At 34.6% G+C, this 21019-nt stretch overlaps 1 protein-coding gene and 1 long non-coding RNA gene across 7 annotated transcripts in view; both read left to right on the top strand.

The window, feature by feature from the left end:
* LOC148300972 (uncharacterized) overlaps window positions 1–21019 on the top strand; it is a 206437-nt gene that overhangs the window by 37531 nt on the left and 147887 nt on the right. The gene's annotated exons all lie outside the window — the stretch shown is intronic.
* The window catches only part of Atet (ABC transporter expressed in trachea), a 47727-nt gene that overhangs the window by 2120 nt on the left and 24588 nt on the right, over window positions 1–21019 (top strand). Inside the window, exons 1-2 of one of the 6 annotated variants that reach the window (XM_088274019.1) lie at window positions 7290–7373; window positions 15111–15410. In XM_088274019.1, coding sequence (XP_088130145.1) covers window positions 15274–15410 — 137 coding nt within the window. In that variant the 5' untranslated portion in view covers window positions 7290–7373; window positions 15111–15273. Of the gene's footprint in view, window positions 1–7289; window positions 7374–13340; window positions 13444–13995; window positions 14325–15110; window positions 15411–21019 lie in introns of those variants that run through there. The other 5 variants (XM_088274021.1, XM_088274020.1, XM_088274018.1 and 2 more) reach the window with 5 other exon arrangements.

The raw sequence follows: 21019 nt of genomic DNA, 5'->3' as shown, positions 1-21019 counted from the left end.
GACCGATTTTTTTATAAAAGGGATGTGCACCAATTGGATATTTTTTTTGTTTTTTGTTTATAAATAGAAAAAATAATTTTAATACTATTTTTTGACATCTCATCAAAGATGAAAAAGAATATAGAACTCTGGGCATTTACGGGGCTGACGACCGTCATAGGCTGGTTTAAGTGATCACTTTACACACGTGTAACATTCACCAATTCTACCCATTATTGATAACCACACTACTCAAATTCTTGGAAGTTCTATATATATGAACCAATTTAGAAACCTTCTTCTTGAATCACTAGAACTTCATTAGAGACATCTATTGGTGAGATGTAAATGTTGAAATCCGGGATTAGGACCTCACATACTAATATAAGAGTTTCTGCTTAGTAAAAAGCTTTTTTACATCTCACCAATAGATGTCTCTAGTGAAGTTCCAGTGATTCAAGAACAAGGTTTCTAAATTAGTTCATATAAATAGAACTTCCAAGAAATTGAGTAGTGTGGTTGTCAATAATGGGTAGAATTGGTGAATGTTACACGTGTGTAAAGTGATCACTTAAACCAGCCTATGACGGTCGTCAGCCCCGTAAATGCCCAGACTTCCATATTCTTCTTCATCTTTGATGAGATGTCAAAAAATAATATGAAAATAACTCCTGTAATTGGAGATAATCCAGATTTTGTGAACAAGTATTTGCACACACTCGAAATGTTGTAATTTTATATATACTTATACTGTATACATATTTTTTTAATTCCTTACCATGTAATATCTCTTTTCTTTTCAAAACCTTATAATTATTTCGAAAAAAAAAATTCAATGCAAAAACGGTGTTTTAAGAAAAAAATCAATTACGTATAATGGATTTAGAGAATTAAGTGGCGACTTGTACCGGGCCTTAAGTCAAAACTCAATCGTTACACGTGATTCCACAATACGGTCTACACCAGTGTTTCCCAACCTTATTTGTACCACGCCCCACATTAACGAATCAAATCACCACTAATATCAATTTTTTATTTGCCAAACAAAATCTGAAAAAAGTGAATTGCTTCAAATAAAAAATGCAATATGTACTATTTTTATTTAATTTTCATAAATAAATACGTTATTATTTACATTACAGCTCGAAAGAAAATTAGTGCGATCCTTGGGCTTGGTTTGAGAAACCGAAAAGCAAATAATCTTCTGAATACTGACAATCTTATTTCATGCTCGTACAATTCATTTTTGCATGTGGTTAAAAGTCAAAAATAAAATAAATTTATAAACTTTACAAAACGTAAACGAACGAACAAGTTAATCACACACATGCGAAGTAACCGACTATAATCTCTTTTTTTACGTTGGGCAGTATTGCCATCTATCACTAAAAATAATATAGATGAGTATAAATAAAACATATCAGGCAAGAGTCTTCGAGATAGAATAAGAAACGCCAGGATCAGGGAAATATGCGAGATCGAAGATGTCGTTAGCTGGGGAAGGCGACGGAGGAGACAATGGTATGCGTATGTGAGGAGAATGGAACCATCCAGACTCCCCCACATCGTACTATACGGCCAACCCCATGGTAGACGACTTACGACCAGACCACCAAAGAGATGGATCGATAGCTGGGAATAGATATTGCAAAAGGCTAATACCTCTTAAAAAGAGGCCACAAGACCAGAAGATAAATGAACTACTACTACTACTACTACTACCATCACGCCGTTTCCCCGCAGGGGTAGGCAGAGAGGATGGAACGCCACACTCTTCTGTCCTGACATACACTCCTAGCCTCCTTCACATCCATACATCTAGTCATACATGCCCTCCGATTACGCAGACTTTTGACACCGCCAGATTTTAGGTTCTGATTGATCTGATCGTGCCAAGTCTTTTTCGGTCGTCCACGTTCTGTTTAAGATAAATGAAACAAACGTAAATTTGATGCCATCATATTCTCCAAAAGTCAGAGTTACTTTTTTTTTCGAAAATGCCCAAGATATTCAAATTGCCCCCGGTGGGACGTGCGCCTTGCGTTGGGAAACACCGATCTACACAGTTCGTAAACTTGATTGAGTCAGATGTGATGATGTTCTTTGTTGCGCCTGACTCATAGTTCTCATTTTGCAAATGAGTACACAGTTCGGTAAAATCGGCTAGTAATATGAGCCCGGAATAAAAGGAAATTGGATGCTTTTTTTTGTTGCTCGTTTTTTTATTGATGTATTTATTAAATGTGTCATTTAAAACACATTGGACATGAGAATATATTTATTTTTTTACATTATTCGCATCATCGTCTTTGGTTATTCACCGATTGCTTTGAAATTTCGACACAAAGTTGCAATCAAATACGCTTGTTTTTATCTATCTATATATTTTGTCCACCTCCGTAGTGTAATGGTCAGCACGCTCGGCTACCGTACTCGAGGTCCCGGGTTCGATTCCCAGAGGGGTCAAATGAATATAAGTGATTTTTTTCACTAAAATATTTATCAAATATTGCCCTGGACTGGTACCTGAAGCGAATGGCTTATCACCTTTCCTTCATGTATTAATGATCAAGATAACACTGCGTCAATACGATGCAGTGCCCTATGCACCATTGGGAGCGGATAAGAATTTAAAAAAATTATAAAAAAATTAAGTTTTTTTAGATAGCTTCTTTGACAGCCATCTACCGATTATAGCTAACACGCAATATTGAACATTGCTCATGGCGGACAGCGTGCTTCTTGACAGCTGCTAAAATATTATGACATTAAACATATTTTAAATGTGCGATTTATCTCTTCTTTCTGTTCCATTCGACCCAAACCGAGCCAAATTAAAGCGTGTAGCAACAGCTAGTATTAAATATATATATTTTTAAAGTATGTGGTTGTCTACTCCGAGAATTAAACCTAGGACCGTCCGACCATTGCTATGCTGATTTTGAGCCACGTTTTTTCAACGATGTAATAGACGTATTCACAAATCATGTTTAAATTTAGCCTTGTCGAAAAATATTAGGCCCCACGACACCCCCTGTATCCTAGCCTCATCTAGTTAAAAGCATATTTAGTTATGGAAAAAAATAGCTTCGCTCTGTATCACATATGATTAAAATCGATACAAACGCAATCCGTTGCGTGAAATTTCCAACGAAAATAAGTAGATTTATAAAATCACCGCAATTTGAGAATCTTCGAGTTTTGGCAACCAAGTGGATTTTTTTCAAACCCTGGCGAACGCCGATGACGTCGCAACCTGGAGTCAAGGTCAAATGAGCAAACTTTATAACAATAGTCAAATGAGATACCAAAAAAATACAAACGTGAAGTTCCTGTTTGTGTTTCAAGATGAATGAATAAATAAATAATACATATACACATTACAATATACAATGTATGATTCTACCAGTAGACATTTTATTAGGTGGAGTATATATCGCTCACTCCTTTCAAGAACGTCATAAATCAAAATACTTGATTTTTCAGGAGAACGTTTTTAAAGTTTGAAAATATAATACAATGTATTAAAAATAAATATCAAGCCACTAACTGAAATTTTTACTGAGCAACATATCTTTTTAGGTAAAACATGAAGGTTTTTTTCCCATTTGAAAAATATTAAGTTTATTTAAAAAAATAATTAAACAATACCTTTTCTTCAAAATGCAAAAACAACACTTTCTGCCCTGTAGCGGGTAAATATTAAGTTAAAAATATGCCTCTTTTTCTGGGATATAGTACTTTTTCTGGGCATTCCGAAAATATGCACAACTGAAAATTGACGTTTTTTGATTCATGACGTTCTTGAAAGGAGTGAGCGATATAGGTGTTTCTTTTAGAGGTTTGGTTTTCAAACTGGCAACATTGTTTCTACAGACTGTCAATTTGACAGTACACAGTTGATTTGTAGTCAGTACGTTCCATTTCACCATGAATAGTCTGAATGACCATTATGCGCGTCGTAGGTTCGGTGAATGGGCCGAAAACAATATTCAGCTTGATCCTCTTGTTCAACGCAAAACATTTTTCACCGATGATGCACATTTTTTGTTAAATGGCTAATAATACGTAGAATTTCCAAATTTGGAGAGGAGAAAACTAGAAGCCTTTGTCGAGACGCCCTTACATCCATTAAAAGTCACTGTTTGGTGTGCCTTATGGGCAGGGAGAATCATTGGCCCATATTTTTTTAAAGACGATGCCAGCGAGAATGTTATGGTCAATGGATAGCGCTACAAAACCATGATTACTGACTTCTTCGTACTTAAGTTTAATAAGCATTGATGTGGCAGAGCTGTGGTTTCAACAAGATGGCGCAACATGCCACACGGCGGTGGCCACCATAAATTTATTGCGGGAAAATGCATTTGAAATGGAAATTGGATGTTTAATTTGTAAACCTCTAAAAAAAACAACCTATGCAAGCTTATTTCACTTATGGTTAAAATACATAACCATGTATTTCATGGTTGTTTTTTATAGGTAGTTTTTTTTCTTGTATCCGGTTGGATACAAAAAATCGTTTTTTTTTTAGAAATATTGTTTGCTAGAGTTATGCGATCGTGGGCTATTTTGAGTGGTAGCCCTCTGTGTGAACATGGCAATGACCGCAATTTAAATGCGCATTTTTATCGAATCCGTATATCACTGTCGCTTCACTTTACATAATCTCATAGAACTATGCGGTGATCCTCGACAATTTGCGGCCTTGGCCTCTACGCTGTAGTTTAAACACCAATAAACAATGGAGATGTAGTGCGAGAATGATAAAGATAAAAAGCTGAATATACCACCATCCAGGGCTTTTTTCCATGTAAAGGCGTTTGTCCACTACACGGAATTACACGGAATTTTACCGTCAGGCACGTCAGTTAGCGTTTTAAAACGATGATTGGCTTGTGCTTTTGTCCATCTTTTTTCGGATCGGTGCTCTTGATCGGTGCGTGAACACGTTGCGCGTATTCGATCACGCTAAACTGTCGTAGTCGCTTTAATTTTTCAAAACCGGACGGTAAAATTCCGGGTAGTGGACAAGCGCCCTAAGGGCGTTTTACATTTGGTTTTTAATGCTTTAATTTACTCGTAGTTTTGTCACTATCGATCGAATCGAAGAACTGAATTAACGAACGACTAATGATTAATGAATGATTCGATACTCAAATATTCAGAGCAAAATTTTCATCGCGTGTTTTCGTTTTTAGCTCTTGATATATTCGACATCAAAAACTGAAGCTCGAAATAAATAAATAAATAAAATAAAATAAAAATAAAAAAACCCTTATCCGCACCCAATGGTGCATAGGGCACTGCGTCATATAAACGCAGTGTTATCTTGATCGTTTACACATGAAGGAAAGGTGATCAGCCTTCCGCTTCAGGTACCAGTCCAGGGTAATATTGAATAAATATTACAGTGAAAAAAAAATCACTTATATTTATTTTACCCCCCTTGGGAATCGAACCCGGGACCTCCAGAACGGTAGCCGAGCGTGCTGACCATTACAAATTACGAAAAAAAATATAAAACGAGAAAAAGTAACGAAAACCATCCCAATCGGACAACCGGGTAACAGTTACCCATAAGGCCAGCGAGTTTTTTTGCCTAGAATTTTCACTCATGAATTACATGAAATTATAGTAACTTTAAACATAAAGAGTACATCCACTCACGAGTAGGTATAGGCTACGAAACTTATAAAGTTGAGATGTTGTGCCTGAGTAGGGACACGATAAATGGTGTTGCATAAGCCGTAGCTAGATTTCAAAATCACTTGGACGTTAGGTAATTCAAAACCCACAAGGCCGTTCCGCCGCGTGTGTACCATGGTGATTAGTTGGTGTGCCACGGAAAAAATCTAGTTTTGTGAAGATATTAAATAAACTTTGTTATGGTATTCTATGTTTAATAAACATAGTTTTTTTCCACAAAAAACGCGATTAGAGTGTCAGAAATGAAGACTCTGAGAAACATAACAGGCAAGAGTCTTCGAGATAGATTGAGAAATGCCAAGATCAGGGAAATATGCGAGATCGAAGATGTCGTTAGGTGGGGAAGGCAACGAAGAAGACAATGGTATGTGCATGTGAGGAGAATGGAACCATCCAGACTCCCCCACATCGCATTGTACGGCCAACCCCATGGTAGACGACTCCCGGGCAGACCACCAAAGAGATGGGCCGATAGCTGGGAATCGACGTCGCAGGAGGCTAATCCCTCTTGAAAACAGGCCGCAAGGCCTATAATAAGAAGAAGAAGAAGAAGAAGAGGAAGTTTTTTTTCTTTGGTGTACCTCTGAAATTTCATTATTTGGCAGGTGTACCTTCAGAAAAAGTTCAGAAAAAGCGGAACATTGCATATAGACATGACAGTACATAGTTTCAAAATGCTATCACAAGGCATTTTGAAACAAGTGTCACAAATTTTCATTTTTATGTGATTTTAACGATAAAATGCTTTAAAAACTCTATAAATCAGTGTGACATAGTTAATATATGAATACACAAATTTCTGAGGCGAATGTAGTTGGAAAAAGGAGCATAGGAAGACCGAGAAAAACTCGATTAGTTATGCCAAATACTTGAAATCGGTCAGGTTAGGAGTCGAAATAATCGGCGGGTATGTATGAAGAGATGCAAGAACGTGGAAGAGGCGAAGAATGTTTGCAAAGACAGAGTGGTGTGGCGTTCTATTCTCCGTGCCTACCCCTGCGGGGAAACGGCGTGGTGGTTAGTTTAGTAGTTAGTTATATATAAATCTACAACATTTTGAGTGTGTCTAAATACTTGTTCACAAAATCTGGATTATCTCCAATTACACGAGTTATTATCATATTATTTTTTGATAAATCATCAAAGATGAAGAAGAATATGGAAGTCCTAATTGGTGAATGTTACACATGTGTAAAGTGATAACTTAAACCAGCTTATGACGGTCGTCAGCCCCGTAAATGCCCAGACTTCCATATTCTTCTTCATCTTTGATAAGATGTCTAAAAATAATATATATAAATCTATGGACTATGGTTTATTGGTATATATCTTACTCGGCTGTCCAAACTTAAAACACAGTAAGGGATATTTTTGTTGTTGTTTGTTTTTTTCGCATTTTTGGACTAAGTAGAATCTACTTAGTCCAAAAATGCAAAAAAATTAACTACGAAAAAATGTCCCATACTGTGTTTTGAGATTGGACAGCCGTACTATCTTACTTACTTTCTTACCAAGCTTACCGTACCGCAAAAATAACGACAATATATTTTTATGGTATAGTAAGCTCGATAAAATAATTTGTCTCAATTTATTCAGTTTGTAGGTCGTAGGTCGTAGGTCTGATGACCTCATGCTTCCAAAATGATCCGCCAAGGCCTTCCCTAACCAATACTCTCACATATACGGTATGTATGTATAATATGTATGGTATAGTGTGATATAATACATATGTAATATGTTCAGTCCACGACGTCGTCGCTCAAATCGGAATACGATAAAGATCGATGGTAATTTTTGACATCTCAACATAGATGAAGAAGAATATAGAAGTCTGGGCATTTACGGGGCTTAAGACCGTCATAGACTGGATTTATCACTTAACACACGTGTAACATTCACCAATGGATCATTTTCAGACGAGAGGAATATCTAATTTAACATACTCAACCTATAAAGGATTGTATTAGACTAGTTTTGTGTTTATAACAGCCGAAAATCAATATTTTCATTCTTCATTTGCTTTTGGAAAATTCGCCTTCGTAAATACGTTGTTTCCGTAAGTTGGTAATGAATGACGTCACAGAAACGATGGACTTATTTTAATATTGGTAACATTGCTAAATTATTGGCGGCTCTATTTGTTGATGTCTATTGTCCCACCCCTCCCCCCGTCCATATTTGTATAACACAAATGGTAGTGTAGTGGTAAACAAACGATCCACACTACTACTATTATAGCCCTTTAAAGCAGGGACATTTTGGGATACGACGCATAACACACCCGATGACGTCAAATTTGATGACGTATAGCGGTGTCCGTTTTTCGTTTTATTAAAATATCAAAAGTTTAAACCTTGATATCTCCCTTAGTTCTCTACAGATTTCAATAAGAATGCTACCGATAGTCTTGTGATTTATTAGCCAATAGTAGCATATCATGAAATTTATCCATTCTAACCACACTACTCAAATTCTTAGAAGTTCTATATATATGATCTAATTTTGAAACATTATACAAGAAATACTAGAATTTTCACTTATGATATCTCGGCTGTCCAAACTCAAAACACAGTAAGGGACATTTTTTTGTAGTATGTTTTTTTGCATTTTTGTCAAGTACAAAAATGATAAAAAAAACGTGCTACAAAAAATGTCCCTTACTGTGTTTTAAGTTTGGACAGCCGATCTATTGCCGAGACAAAGAAGCTTTTTTACTGCGCAAAAACTCTTATATTTGTATGTGAGGTCCCGTAAATGCCCAGACGTCCATATTATTCCATGTTGAGATGTAAAAAATAATATAATAAATAACTCCTATAATTTGAGATAATCCAGATTTGTGACCGAGTATTTGGACACACTCAAAATGTTGTCTCCAGCTATATTGAGATATCGCTACAGCAAAAAAACAAAACAAATAATGTCAACAGCTTTGATGTCGACTAAAATCCATCATTTGTGAACAAAGTTTTTGATACGCGCAATGTATCCAGTAGAAGTAAAGTAAAGGTATTTTTTGTAAATGTAGCTTTGTTATCGACGTATAATTGTATTCTAATTGTATCTTATAATTGTTTATGTTAAATTAGTATAAATAATTTAGTTTTTGATTATCTCAATCGATACATAAAGGAAACCCAATCGACCTTTGATATTACACTTATGTAGGTACTTCGTACTTCACGCGGTGATTTACAGCGATGTGTACTTATGTAATTGTATTGTAATAGGATTCTATGACCTTTGACCACACATCGCATATTTTTTTGTGCTACGAAGAAACTTTAATACCCCGATTTATGTAAGAATTTCGCTCTTCGTTATACTCGTATACATATATTACATAATTATATTTGCTTGAATGGAATTATAAAATTACATATCGCCCACTCCTTTCAAGAACGTCATAAATAAAAAAACTTGATTTTTCAGGAGAACGTTTTTAAAGTTAAAAAACATAACACAATGTATTAAAAATAAATATCAAGCCACTTCTTGAACTTTTTACTGTGCAACAGATCTTTTTAGGTAAAACCTGAAGGTTTTTTTCCATTTGAAAAATATTTAGCATATTTAAAAAATAATTAAGCAATACCTTTTCTTCAAAATGCAAAAATAACATTTTCTGCCCTGTAGCGGGTAAATATTAAGTTAAAAATCCTCTTTTGCTGGGATATGGTACATTTTCTGGACATTCCGAAAACATGCACAACTGAAAATTGACGATTTTTCATTTATGACGTTCTTGAAAGGAGTGAGCGATATCACGACCACACACGACCCAATGAATCAGATCCTGAAATAGGTCTACGAAACCGTAGGGCATATATGACTGGATGTTTAGAGAAGAAGCTATGAGTGAATGTCAGAATTTTTCACAAACCGTTAATTTCTGAACCTGTCACCCCTAAGGGCGTTCAAATATATCCAAAAACTAACACACGTCCTGCGTGTGGCGTTTTATCCTCTCTGCCTACCCCTATTGAAGTGAAGTCACGGTATAAGTAGTAACATAAAATTAAAATCAGACGATATTTTACAAAGTTATGTATGAAAAAGATATTAAGCTGATGTTTTATTATATTTATTACTAGCTGTACCCGGCCATATGTCTTGTGGCCCTGTCTGGTTAAATATAAATGAAAAAAAAAGACAAAGAACATGTTACTAATATATTTACTTTCAGAATCCTTTTGAGCACAGAATATTTTAGCAGCTGTCAAGAAACACGTTGTCCGCCTTGAGCAATGTTTAGAATTCCAATGATGTTGTTACATTCAACGGATGGCACTGCCACTGTGGACGAATAAGATATTTCCAAAAAGTCAAAATTTCAATGCAATCCGTAAATTACTTAAAATTTTTAAGAAAATTTAAGATTTTGAACAAAAAAAATGAGTATTTTTATACAATAAATAGAATAATGTAAAATGCAAATTTAACAAAATGTCAGTAAATTTTCATTAAAACTTATTTGTAATTATTATTTTAATACATTTTGCTCAATTTAAATTCATTTTATCAGGAAAAATTATATAAAATCCTTGATTTTCAACCCCGGGGGCCTTGTTGTTTATATAATATAGAAGCCTCCCACCAGTATGATGATGGCGGTAACGACTAAACCCGGTCACTGGTCAAATAAAATATAAGTTTGCAGAAAAAACTAAGTATGAAGTTGTTATATTATTTTATTGAATCTTATAAATTGAAACATGAATAAAACTTTTTAAGAAGTATATAACATTCTTGAATGATATCAAAGTATGTATTGCATTTAATGGGTTTATTTCCATATTATTGTAATTAAATAGTAGTTAGATTAACTGCGATTGCAGAACATATGTCGCTAAGTGGTAGATTGGCATAAAGTCGGCATTGACACGGACAATACTGCATTTCTGCATTTACTTACTCCCGTTTCATGAGATTCTCGTCATTTTATGCCACGACTCATTGCATAATAACATCAATTAGATACATAAAATCATGTTTTATTATTATTAAGGCTGAGATCGCAAACGCTAAAATTCTGCGCTAGGGGCAGGACATGTTTCCGAACGCAATTTTTTTTAAATATACTTATCGCTCACTCCTTTTAACAACGTCAAATATCAAAAAACTTGATTTTTCAGGAGGTCGTTTTTAAAGTTTAAGAATATAATAAAATGAATTAAAAATAATATCAAGTCACTTATTGAACTTTTTATTGTGCAACAGATCTTTTTAGGTAAAACCTGAAGGTTTTTTTTCCATTTGAAAAGTATATTTAAAAAATAATTAAACAATACCTCTTCTTCAAAATGCAAAAACAACTCTTTCTGCCCTGTAGCGGGTAAATATTTAATAAAATATGTCGCTTTTGATGGGATAGAACATTTTTGACGCTTTAGAACATTTTCTGGGCATTCCGAAAACACGCACAACTGAAAATTGACGATTTTTGATTTATGACGTTCTTGAATGGAGCGAGCGATATATGTTTTAGAATTTTACTTTTTTTTAAATTAACATTGAATAAATATTAAATATTTTTTTTAACTCTTTACCTCTTTGTAATTCTTCTTTTCGAGAACCATATATTTATTTCGAAGAAAAACTTATTTTTTCAATACAAAAACGGTATTTTTTCAAAGGATGCAAAAATTCTATTTCATTACATTTTATTTGGGTTTAACCACTTAACACATACGAACGTACGTGATACGCGTTTTTCTTCACCGTCCCGCGCTAACCCGCATGACCTACGCGCACGAGAAATGGTATCTGTTCCAAAAATATTTAATGCGTACCGGATACACTGTCAAATTTTTGTCAGGCAATAGCTGACAACATGTTGTGTCAACATACGTTGTGATTTTTTGCTTTTTATAAAACATATGCCTGAAAATATCCCGAAGGTAGGGTGGTTAAAGAAAATTAAGTCGCGATTTATCGTATGTTGGGCCTTAACACGTACCGAAATACAATATATGTATGATTCTATATTATTTATATAAATATAAAAAATAAAACACTTGTCCATTTTTTTGAGTTTATTAACGTCAACTCAAAAAATATGTTTTTTTTTTAATATTTAAATCATCGTGTTATTCCACAATGTTAATGCCAAATCAATCAACAATATTAATCATTGCGATCTCTATCTTTTCTTGAAAGGGCATTAAAACTGTGAAAAACGAAAGAAAAAACAGATACACGCATTTAAGTACGAAAAATCATTTATCTCGGAATTACATCTACCGATTATTTGGAGCTCGAAAGGTTTATTGACATTTACGAATTGACAGAAAGTTCGTTTTATGTTTGACATTTACTAAATGGGACGCTTTACGCTTGAACAAATTGGAAGACATTAAAAACTTACTTCCAAAGTGGAATCCTCAACCCAAACTGTTTACGAAAAAAAAAGTCAAAAAAATAAGTGCCTTCATCGTAGTTTGTGGAACGATTTGTGAAGCGAGTTCGTGAAACTGGATCGTTATTGGACAAAACAACCCGTTCATGTTCTCGTTAGTGCGCTCAGCCAACATTGCTACTGTTGACCAGTGTGAGCTTGGACGTCCATCAACATTAAAAGAAAAGTGTTAAAAGTAGCACTCATATCCAAAAAGGAATAGTAGATACTAGAATAGAAGAATAGCACTAATGGCTAAGGCACTCAGGTTTGCAAACCCTACTCGTACTAGTTTGTGTAACTAAATACTGCTTATTTGAATAAGGCCCTCGAGGAAATGAAATAGCTTATAATTACCGAGTTACATTGAATAATTTAATACTTACCACACTTCCATTACTTTTTTTCCATTTGGTCGATTAGTGAAATCATTGAGGGTGGGTGATCTTTAAAAAAAAACGGTGTTGTAAAATTCCTACCCTCATATATTACCACGTTAATTATCGACAAAAATCGACTTAATGCATAAACAAAATGTACCAACACGCGTGTACTAGACATACGTACGTTTAGTTAAAAAGTCGATAATTCTATCCACTGTAAGATGGGTCAGTTCGCCAACCGACACGCTGAATGAAACTGAACTGCTAAAAATAGGCAAAAAGGGAAATATATTGCCATCTAAATAAAATAAAATAAATCTTACTTACCTATATTTCTTAAAAAAAACCTACTTATTTACAAACCAAACAACGTGGAAATACGCTAGAAAGCTATTAAAATCGTGAAACGAACGCAAAATACGAAAACACGATCGCAAATTTTATTATTCCCCGCGAAATTTTTCCACGAACTGATTCAAAGGCTTAGTTCCTTCTCTGTAAATACCACAACCAACACAATCACGCGACTTTATGCTCCACCCTTCTCTGCGTGAAAGCCTTTATTAGGCTTCGTTATGATATTTCATAACAGCCGAGTTTTGCTAAAATAAGCCCAAGATACGATAATAAATGGTGAAAGAGAGCGTTTTTCGTTCATCAGTCAACATTTTTTATGCATCGAGGCGTGGAAATTATTCTTCAATTTCCTTTTGGTATGTCAGATATACGTTTATTGTTTATATCGACGTTTTATTACCAATTTAACCTTTTCTAATGCTAGACAGGAAGAAATCTAAGACTATGAAATTGAAGCGAAAACAACAATTTCTACTTTTCATATTATTTTTGTTTATTTTTTACTCACGATTGTAGAAATAGGCAAACAGTGGAACATGTATGAAACAGTGGAATGATGTTTACATCGGTTAAAGCAGGTGAGAAATCTCGGAAAATACTTCTTCAATGGAAAATTATGTAAGTTATATATTTTAGAATGCTAGATATAGGGTTGTTTTTTTAGAGGTTTGGTTTTTAAACTGGCAACATTGTTTCCACAAACTGTCAATTTGATAGTTGACAGTTGATTTGTAGTCAGTACGTTTTGCCATTTCACCATGAATAGACTGAATGACCAATATGCGCGTCGTAGGTTCGGTGAATGATTAAAAATTTTCAGCTTCATCCTCTTTTTCAACGCAAAATTTTGTCCACAGATGAGACAAATTTTTGACAAATCATTCACATAAATGTGTGTTATTTAATTTTTAATTTGATTACGAATATCCTTATATGTTCAGTAAAAATATTTGTCATTGCGAGAACTTCAGGAAATAGAAGTTCCGTTACACGAATATTAAATTCTATAAAAAAAATAAACAATAAAATAAAAATTATAGTATCTACCTACTTACATAAAGTTCCTATCGCAATAAATTATTACAAAATAAAGTATTATGAAACCGACAATACAAAATTGGAACGCAATATAATTTTTATAATTATAAATGCAATACGTTATACTTGCTTGGGTCTGTCAACTTCATTCATTTACAATATTGATAAGCTCGTTATTAAATATTTTTAAAATGCTCTGCAAATAATGGAAACTAATGATGATGTAACATGTGACATACGTGATTCAGGTAAATTACTGTAAAAATTGCGAACATTTTCCGATGATGAAATTTGTGCAGTCCAACTGATTTGATAGTAATTTAATCAAAAGAAGGACGATCATTATTTCAACACATTATTAATGTGAGCTGTAAAACGTATTTGAAAAGTCAGTCTGTGATTAGTGAAAGTGATTATGCTCTCTTCAAAGGTAGTGCGACGTACTATGTATTTTCATTAAAGTACATAAGTATAAGTATTTATTTTACTCTTTTACCGTTATGTCTTAATGATATAGGTATTTAAAAACATAGAAAATAGATCCCAGTCAGGGATCCAAAAAGAATAAACTGAAAAAATACTTCATGGAAAGATATTTGTGTTAGTGATTACTTATATTTTCTCTTTTTTTCCTTTGAACCTGCTTCTTACCTTATGTTTTTTTATATGCCTATTTACTGTGCATTTTGTTGCTTTATATTCTACATATTGCCCTGTGTTTTCTTATTTGTTTTTCTTTTCTTGGTAACCTTAATCCCATGTCCCAAAATGAGTAATGGAAATTACTCATCGGGAATATTGTATACTGCTGGTATGTTCACCTCCGTAATGTTATGGTCAGCACGCTCGGCTACCGTTCTGGAGGTCCCGGGTTCGATTCCCAGGGGGAGGAAAATAAATATAAGATATATTTTTCACTCTTATATTTATTCAATTTTACCCTGGACTGGTACCTGAAGCGAAGGGCTGATCACCTTTCCTTCATGTGTTAATGATCAAGATAACACTGGGTTTATATAATGCAGTGCCCTATGCACCATTGCGGTGCGGAACAGGGTAAAAAAATCTAGTTTACAAACGTCAAATATGATTGACGTAAGACGCCATTTGTAAAAATTACAACTCCCTACGATAGAGTGATAAATTTTGCGCCCCCTGTATATGTGTTTAATTTTTAAAATAATCTGAAGACTTTATATTTTTCATTAATTCGTCAAGCTAATTATTCTTTTTTATTCTTTTTTCAGATCGAGCGCAATGTCTCTAAGAAATCCTTAATTCGAACAAATAATTAATTCTAGATAAAAGTGCATTATTAAACAGTGAAAATGATAAAAGTCGTGTTATAACGGATAGATTGTGTGCAAAAACCGAGACGCGTTGTGTAGTGCCTGTGCCGCTGCGGGTCCGATGGCAGACAGCAAGGACGTGCAGATCGTGGTGGGGGGAGGCGACAAGGACGAGAGGGGGGGCAGGGCGGCGTACGCCCCCTCCCGCGTGCGCTCGCCCCCCCCTCACGAGCACCTCAACAATGGCGGCATCCTGCAGTGAGTCATCTAATTCCCAGCACAATAGATCTACATTTTGACACGTCTTGCTGGAAGCGAGTTTTACAGTCCTCTGTCCGCCAATCACCGTTTGCTTGTTTATTTTGCTTATTTAAGGATGAACTCGCAAACATCTAACTCAGAAAGCGTACGGCCGCGCAAGGGGCCAGACGTGTCTTCGCGCAAATTATTTTGGTGAACATAACGTATGTTAGAGTTGTTGTAAAATGGGACACGGCCTAGGACATTTTCCTGAATTTTCTACGCAAATTACGTATTTAAAAATAATAAAAAAACATATAAAAAATACATGAAGTAAATTTTTGGGATAGCGATTCCCAAAAAAGACGACAGAGACCGCAAGTGGTCAAAAACAGGTTGCCAGGTAGGCAAAAATTGTATGACGATGGCCAACTTCTGTTAAAACGACAGAAAATTTTCGAATACTAATTTTAATTCGATTATAAAATAGAAATCTATAAAAAAAGGTTTTCTGCCTGCAAATGTCATCGCCAAAAGTATAAAAAGGGTGGAAAATCTAGTAATATCATCACTAACTGAGAGCGCGTTTGTGCACTTCACGGAAATTTACCGTCCGGCAGTCTGGTTTTGAAAAATGAAATCGACTACGACAGTTTAGCGTGATCGAATTTACGCGCAACGTGTTCACGCATCGATTACGAGCACCAATCCGAAGAAAGATGGACAAAAGCACAAGCCAATCCAAGCCAATTATCGTTTTAAAATTCTTAACTGACAGACCGGATGGTAAAATTCCGTGTAATTCCGTATAGTACACAAACGCCTTAAGAGGATCGAAAAAGTTTGAGAAAATTCAATCTATTTTTTCTTATAATAATAATAATAAATTTGGATAATTTATATAGCGCCATTTTCGTAAAAAAAAATACCTCAAGGGCGCCTCACTGTGAATGAATTAGGGAAAATATTATGGTGGAAATGATTTAGCAAACAAATGTGTCTTCAGTCTTTTTCTAAAGACCATCTCACTCTCACTATTTCTAACCATTGGTGGAAGAGCATTCCACGCCGTCGGTCCTGCAACAGCAAAGGCACGCTCGCCAAATTTAGTGCGTCGGTTGCGAGCTGGTAAGATAACTTTGCCCATTGCAGATGTTGTAGCCGATCGAAGCGTGAGACGTCTATCAACCAATTCATCTGGAATACACAGCTCCTTAAGATACTCTGGAGCCATATTGTGTATTGATTTATACATGAGTAGGCAGAGTTTATACTCAACCCTTTCGGGAAAGCGTAACCAGTGGAGTTTGTGAAGTAGTGGGGTGATGTGACTGAATTTAGAAATTCCAAAAATTAGTCTCGCTGCTGCGTTTAACACTGATTGCAGTCGAGTCATTTTATTGTTTGGTAGACCCGTGTATATACCGTTACTTATGATATCGTTATACATAATTATGTCTTTTCTCTTAATTTGTAAATTAGGCATTTATCTATATTCATTCATCATCATTCGGATGGTAATACGTATACAATATATATGCATACTAATTTATCTAGCAACTCCAACTGCAAACGCTTATCGTAAGTAAATAATCGATAAAAATTATCACGAGTTACTAGCTATTATTTTAATAAGCATTCTCTCATCTCTATAAAGCATTTTATTTATCTAACAAATGAACGTCGCTCTATATATCTTTTACTTCATCAAAATCAATATAAACGCAGCTTGTTTCGTTGTGCTTAAGGAAATTTCCAACAATGTTTACAACATCAGCTTAATCATTTTGTTATTAGTTCAAATCATTTAACATTTTGAGTGTGTCCAAACACTTGTTCACAAATCTGGAGATTTTTTTAATTAATCAACACGGCAGCTAAACACACGTACCAATACACACGGAGGCGGACAACAAATTTATTTTAACAAAAATGCATCATGAAAAATACGTTATAACAAATATGTTTACATCTCACTTGGCTGTCATGAAGAGCTTCATCTTTGCATCTATCCACGTTGTTATTTCCGCCATTAAATTTCTTTTTGTTATATTCTGACACACGAACACGCCAGCACGTGGTCAGAGTCGCCAACCTTGCAAATATTACAAACACGTAAATCAAATACTGCCTTCTTTCAAAACTGGTTATTTGTGGCTTGCCTACGGTGCCTTTATTTTTAAGTCATGTTTACATTGGTATATTTAGTATTGGGTACTCGTCCCTTGCCCCGTTACTATATCGGGAAAATACCCTTTTGGTTTACAGTTTACCCGACACGAAAAGGGGTTCATTCTTTTTGCCATTATAAAAGTACTATTTGAATCGTTGATATTTTTCACACATTTTTACATAAAAGGGATATTCGCTAACACAGAATTCTTTTCAACGGAGACCACCGGAGAGGTAACATGTCTGTTCACGTCCGATTTTTTGAAAGAATTTATATTTGATATTTTTTTTTTAGAATACCTACATATAGAAAAAAAATATTTTCAACTCTTTACCCTTCAATAACTCTTTTCTTTTCAAAACCATATAAATATTTCGAAAAAAAACTTATTTTTTTCAATGCGAAAACGGTGTTTTAAGAAAAAAATTAATTACGTAAAATGTTACTTTTTGGAAATCTCTTTTATTTGGAAAAATCAAGTTGCAATTCAACGAATGCTCGGCCTTAACAACATATGGTACTTATTCGTACTTGCAGACACAATTTGGCTGGTTATTACAATATTTAAATCAGTTTTCACCAGTAGTCCATATCCACGATTTTCATAATTATCATGCGATTTTTGAAAACTTGTTACCTACTTAGAATGATATTATTTATGAACAATTTAACTTTATTAGGGCGAAAAAAACCTAAAATTTTCTCAAAATAAAAAAATCGCAACAGTAAAAAGAAAGAGGAAGAGGGAAGGAACAATAAAAAGAAAGAGGAGAGGGATTATTTTCATCAACTTTTGTTGCGGTATCGTCTCTTAAAGTCTCTTTGAGATCTTAGAATCAGCTCGTTACAGTATTATTAAGCGTACAACATTATTTACCGATTGAGATTTTTTACTAATTTATCAAAAGAGTTTCCATTAAGAATAAATAAAATTAAAATAATATAATGCTAAAAAATCCCATTTTACGTCGGTTAAACTGTTCAATAAAAGAGACTCCCTGGAGTTTGCCCGTCTATTTCGGTGTCAAAACATCAAATTTGTGAATTTTCAATGAAAACTAAACATATTAGCGGATCGTGATGTCCTTTTTTCAAAGTCATTACTTTATATTGACAGAATCTTTTAACCCTTATCTGCACCCGATTGTGCCTTTATTTGATGCAATGTAAACTTCATCATTAATCTCAATGAAGGCAAGGTGTTTAGTTTCTTCTAACTAAAAAAACATTTATTTACTAATAAGTAATAAAAATCCACTTAATGATCTATAAACCTTGTACATGATAAGAAAGGTAAATAATAAATGCAATTCCCATTTAAAAAACAGGTGGTCAGTCTTACGAATCAAGCACCAATCTGCAATAATATGTGATAATTTTCATACGGTGTGAAAATGATGCGGAATGCATCGAAATAAGTTTCGCGATAGTTTTTTAAAAAACAAATGGTATTTACCAAGTAAAACTTAATGTAAAAAATATATTTTACCAATTTAACCATTTCCATCTTTGTTATTTTATACGGCACATACACACGCATATATATAAATCATTTCTATAAAAATACTAAAATCTTTATTCTTCTCTTTTACAATTTTATGACTGATGTTCGTAATTCCTAAGGATCTGGATAATAGTGATAAATGATGACTATTGTACTGCCGTCATAAGGAGAAGTGTGGTATCTAAAAAAAAGGTAGCTGATGTAAAGAAAAGTTTTTTTTTGCTTTTTTGCGTTAGATAAATTATTGAAGATATCGCAGTCCTACAAATAGGATTCCAATACTAGAGTGCAGATACCGCATTTTTATTCGCGTACAAATGAAATTCGCTGAATACAGTGATACCAAAAAAGATTCAAACGTTTTTTTGCTGCTGCTGCAATGACGGCAGTATATCTACCAATGTAAACTAACCTTCTGCGTCTTCGTGAGTTTACTGCCGACAGCCAATGTCAAGAACGAGGTTTCAAAATGTTTTCGTTTTTACTGTTATAGATTTTGTATTAATAAAAGTAGTATTTTTTTCGCTCCCTCAGACGAATGTGTGGAAAATCTTTGTATGACAGAATTAAAAACGAAGATATAAGAAAGGAATGTAAGGCTGAACGAGGAATAATTGAAAAGATTAGAAAGAGTTCTTTGCGGTGGTATGGACATGTGGAGCGAATGGATAGCGAGAGAATGACTAAGAAAATATATGTGGCGAATGTGAGAGGGAAAACAGAACGAGGGCAACCGAAAAAGACTTGGCACGATCAGATCAATCAGAACTTAAAATCTGGCGGTGTCAAAAGTCTGCGTAATCGGAGGGCATGTATGACTAGGTGTATGGATGTGAAGAAGGCGAGGAGTGTATGTCAGGAGAGAAGAGTGTGGCGTTCCATCCTCTCTGCCTACCCCTGCGGGGAAACGGCGTGATGGTAGTAGTAGTATTTTTTTTTATCATTTGCACTTTATAACATATTTTATCTATACGCAAACAGAATCAGTAATCTTCAATTGTTAAGGAGTTCTAGCGCTAGTGTGGAACAAAAACAGTCACACTTATTTTTAAAAACGGAGATAAATCATATATTGAGAACTACAGACCTATTTCGAAGCTATCCCACTTTAGAAAAATTCTAGAGAAAATTATCGTCAATCAACTAACTGCAGCTATCAGCACTCAATCCTTGCCAGCACGGATTTATTGCAGGCAAATCAACAAACAACCAGGAATTAACTTACTCTTATTGAAATACTTCAGGATAATTCAGAAAATAGAATACAAATTGATGCGATCTATACTGATTTCAAAAAAATATTTGATAAAGTGATCCATCCTGTACTTCTATTAAAGCTTTAAAGGATTGGTGTTCATGGTGATCTCTTTAGGTGGTTGTCATATCATATTTCTAATCGCAGTCAGGTTGTGGTGGTTGGTAGCTTTAAGTCAGACTGCATTAACTTGCCTTCTGGGGTACCACAGGGCTCTCTTTTAGGTCCTTTATTGTTTAGCATATGTATTAATGATATTAGCTCATGTTTCACACACTCATTCTGTTATTTTACATCTTCCTGCCCAATATTATTAAAGCGGGATGTTTATGTTAATAGGAAGCTAAACGTTCCAGCACACACTAGTTATTATGTCACAATCTCACGCGTCGTCTAATTGGATCTCCACCCTTCCCATGCATCGCGACGTGTCGGGGGTGTATTCAATACTTCACAGGGAGGGTGTTCACCAGGGAGACTGGAGGTGACGAATATTAATGGCTGTTTAACACATTGCTTGCTCGTTAAACGGTGTAATCAAATTTAAAGTCAGAGTAAATCTCAAGTAATTGGCCACTCTTAGTGATTGACCATGTTTTTTTCGGGGTAATTTTAAGAATTCTACTATAGATACCACCACGCCATTTCCCCATAGGGGTAGGCAGAGAGGATGGAACACCACTCTCTTCTGTCCC

Source organism: Brachycentrus maculatus, unplaced genomic scaffold, assembly GCF_059751285.1.
Source record: "Brachycentrus maculatus isolate JH-2025_06_01 unplaced genomic scaffold, ASM5975128v1 h1tg000624l, whole genome shotgun sequence".
In the NCBI taxonomy this organism is placed as follows: domain Eukaryota; kingdom Metazoa; phylum Arthropoda; class Insecta; order Trichoptera; family Brachycentridae; genus Brachycentrus; species Brachycentrus maculatus.
This window is presented reverse-complemented; position numbering and strand designations above follow the sequence as displayed.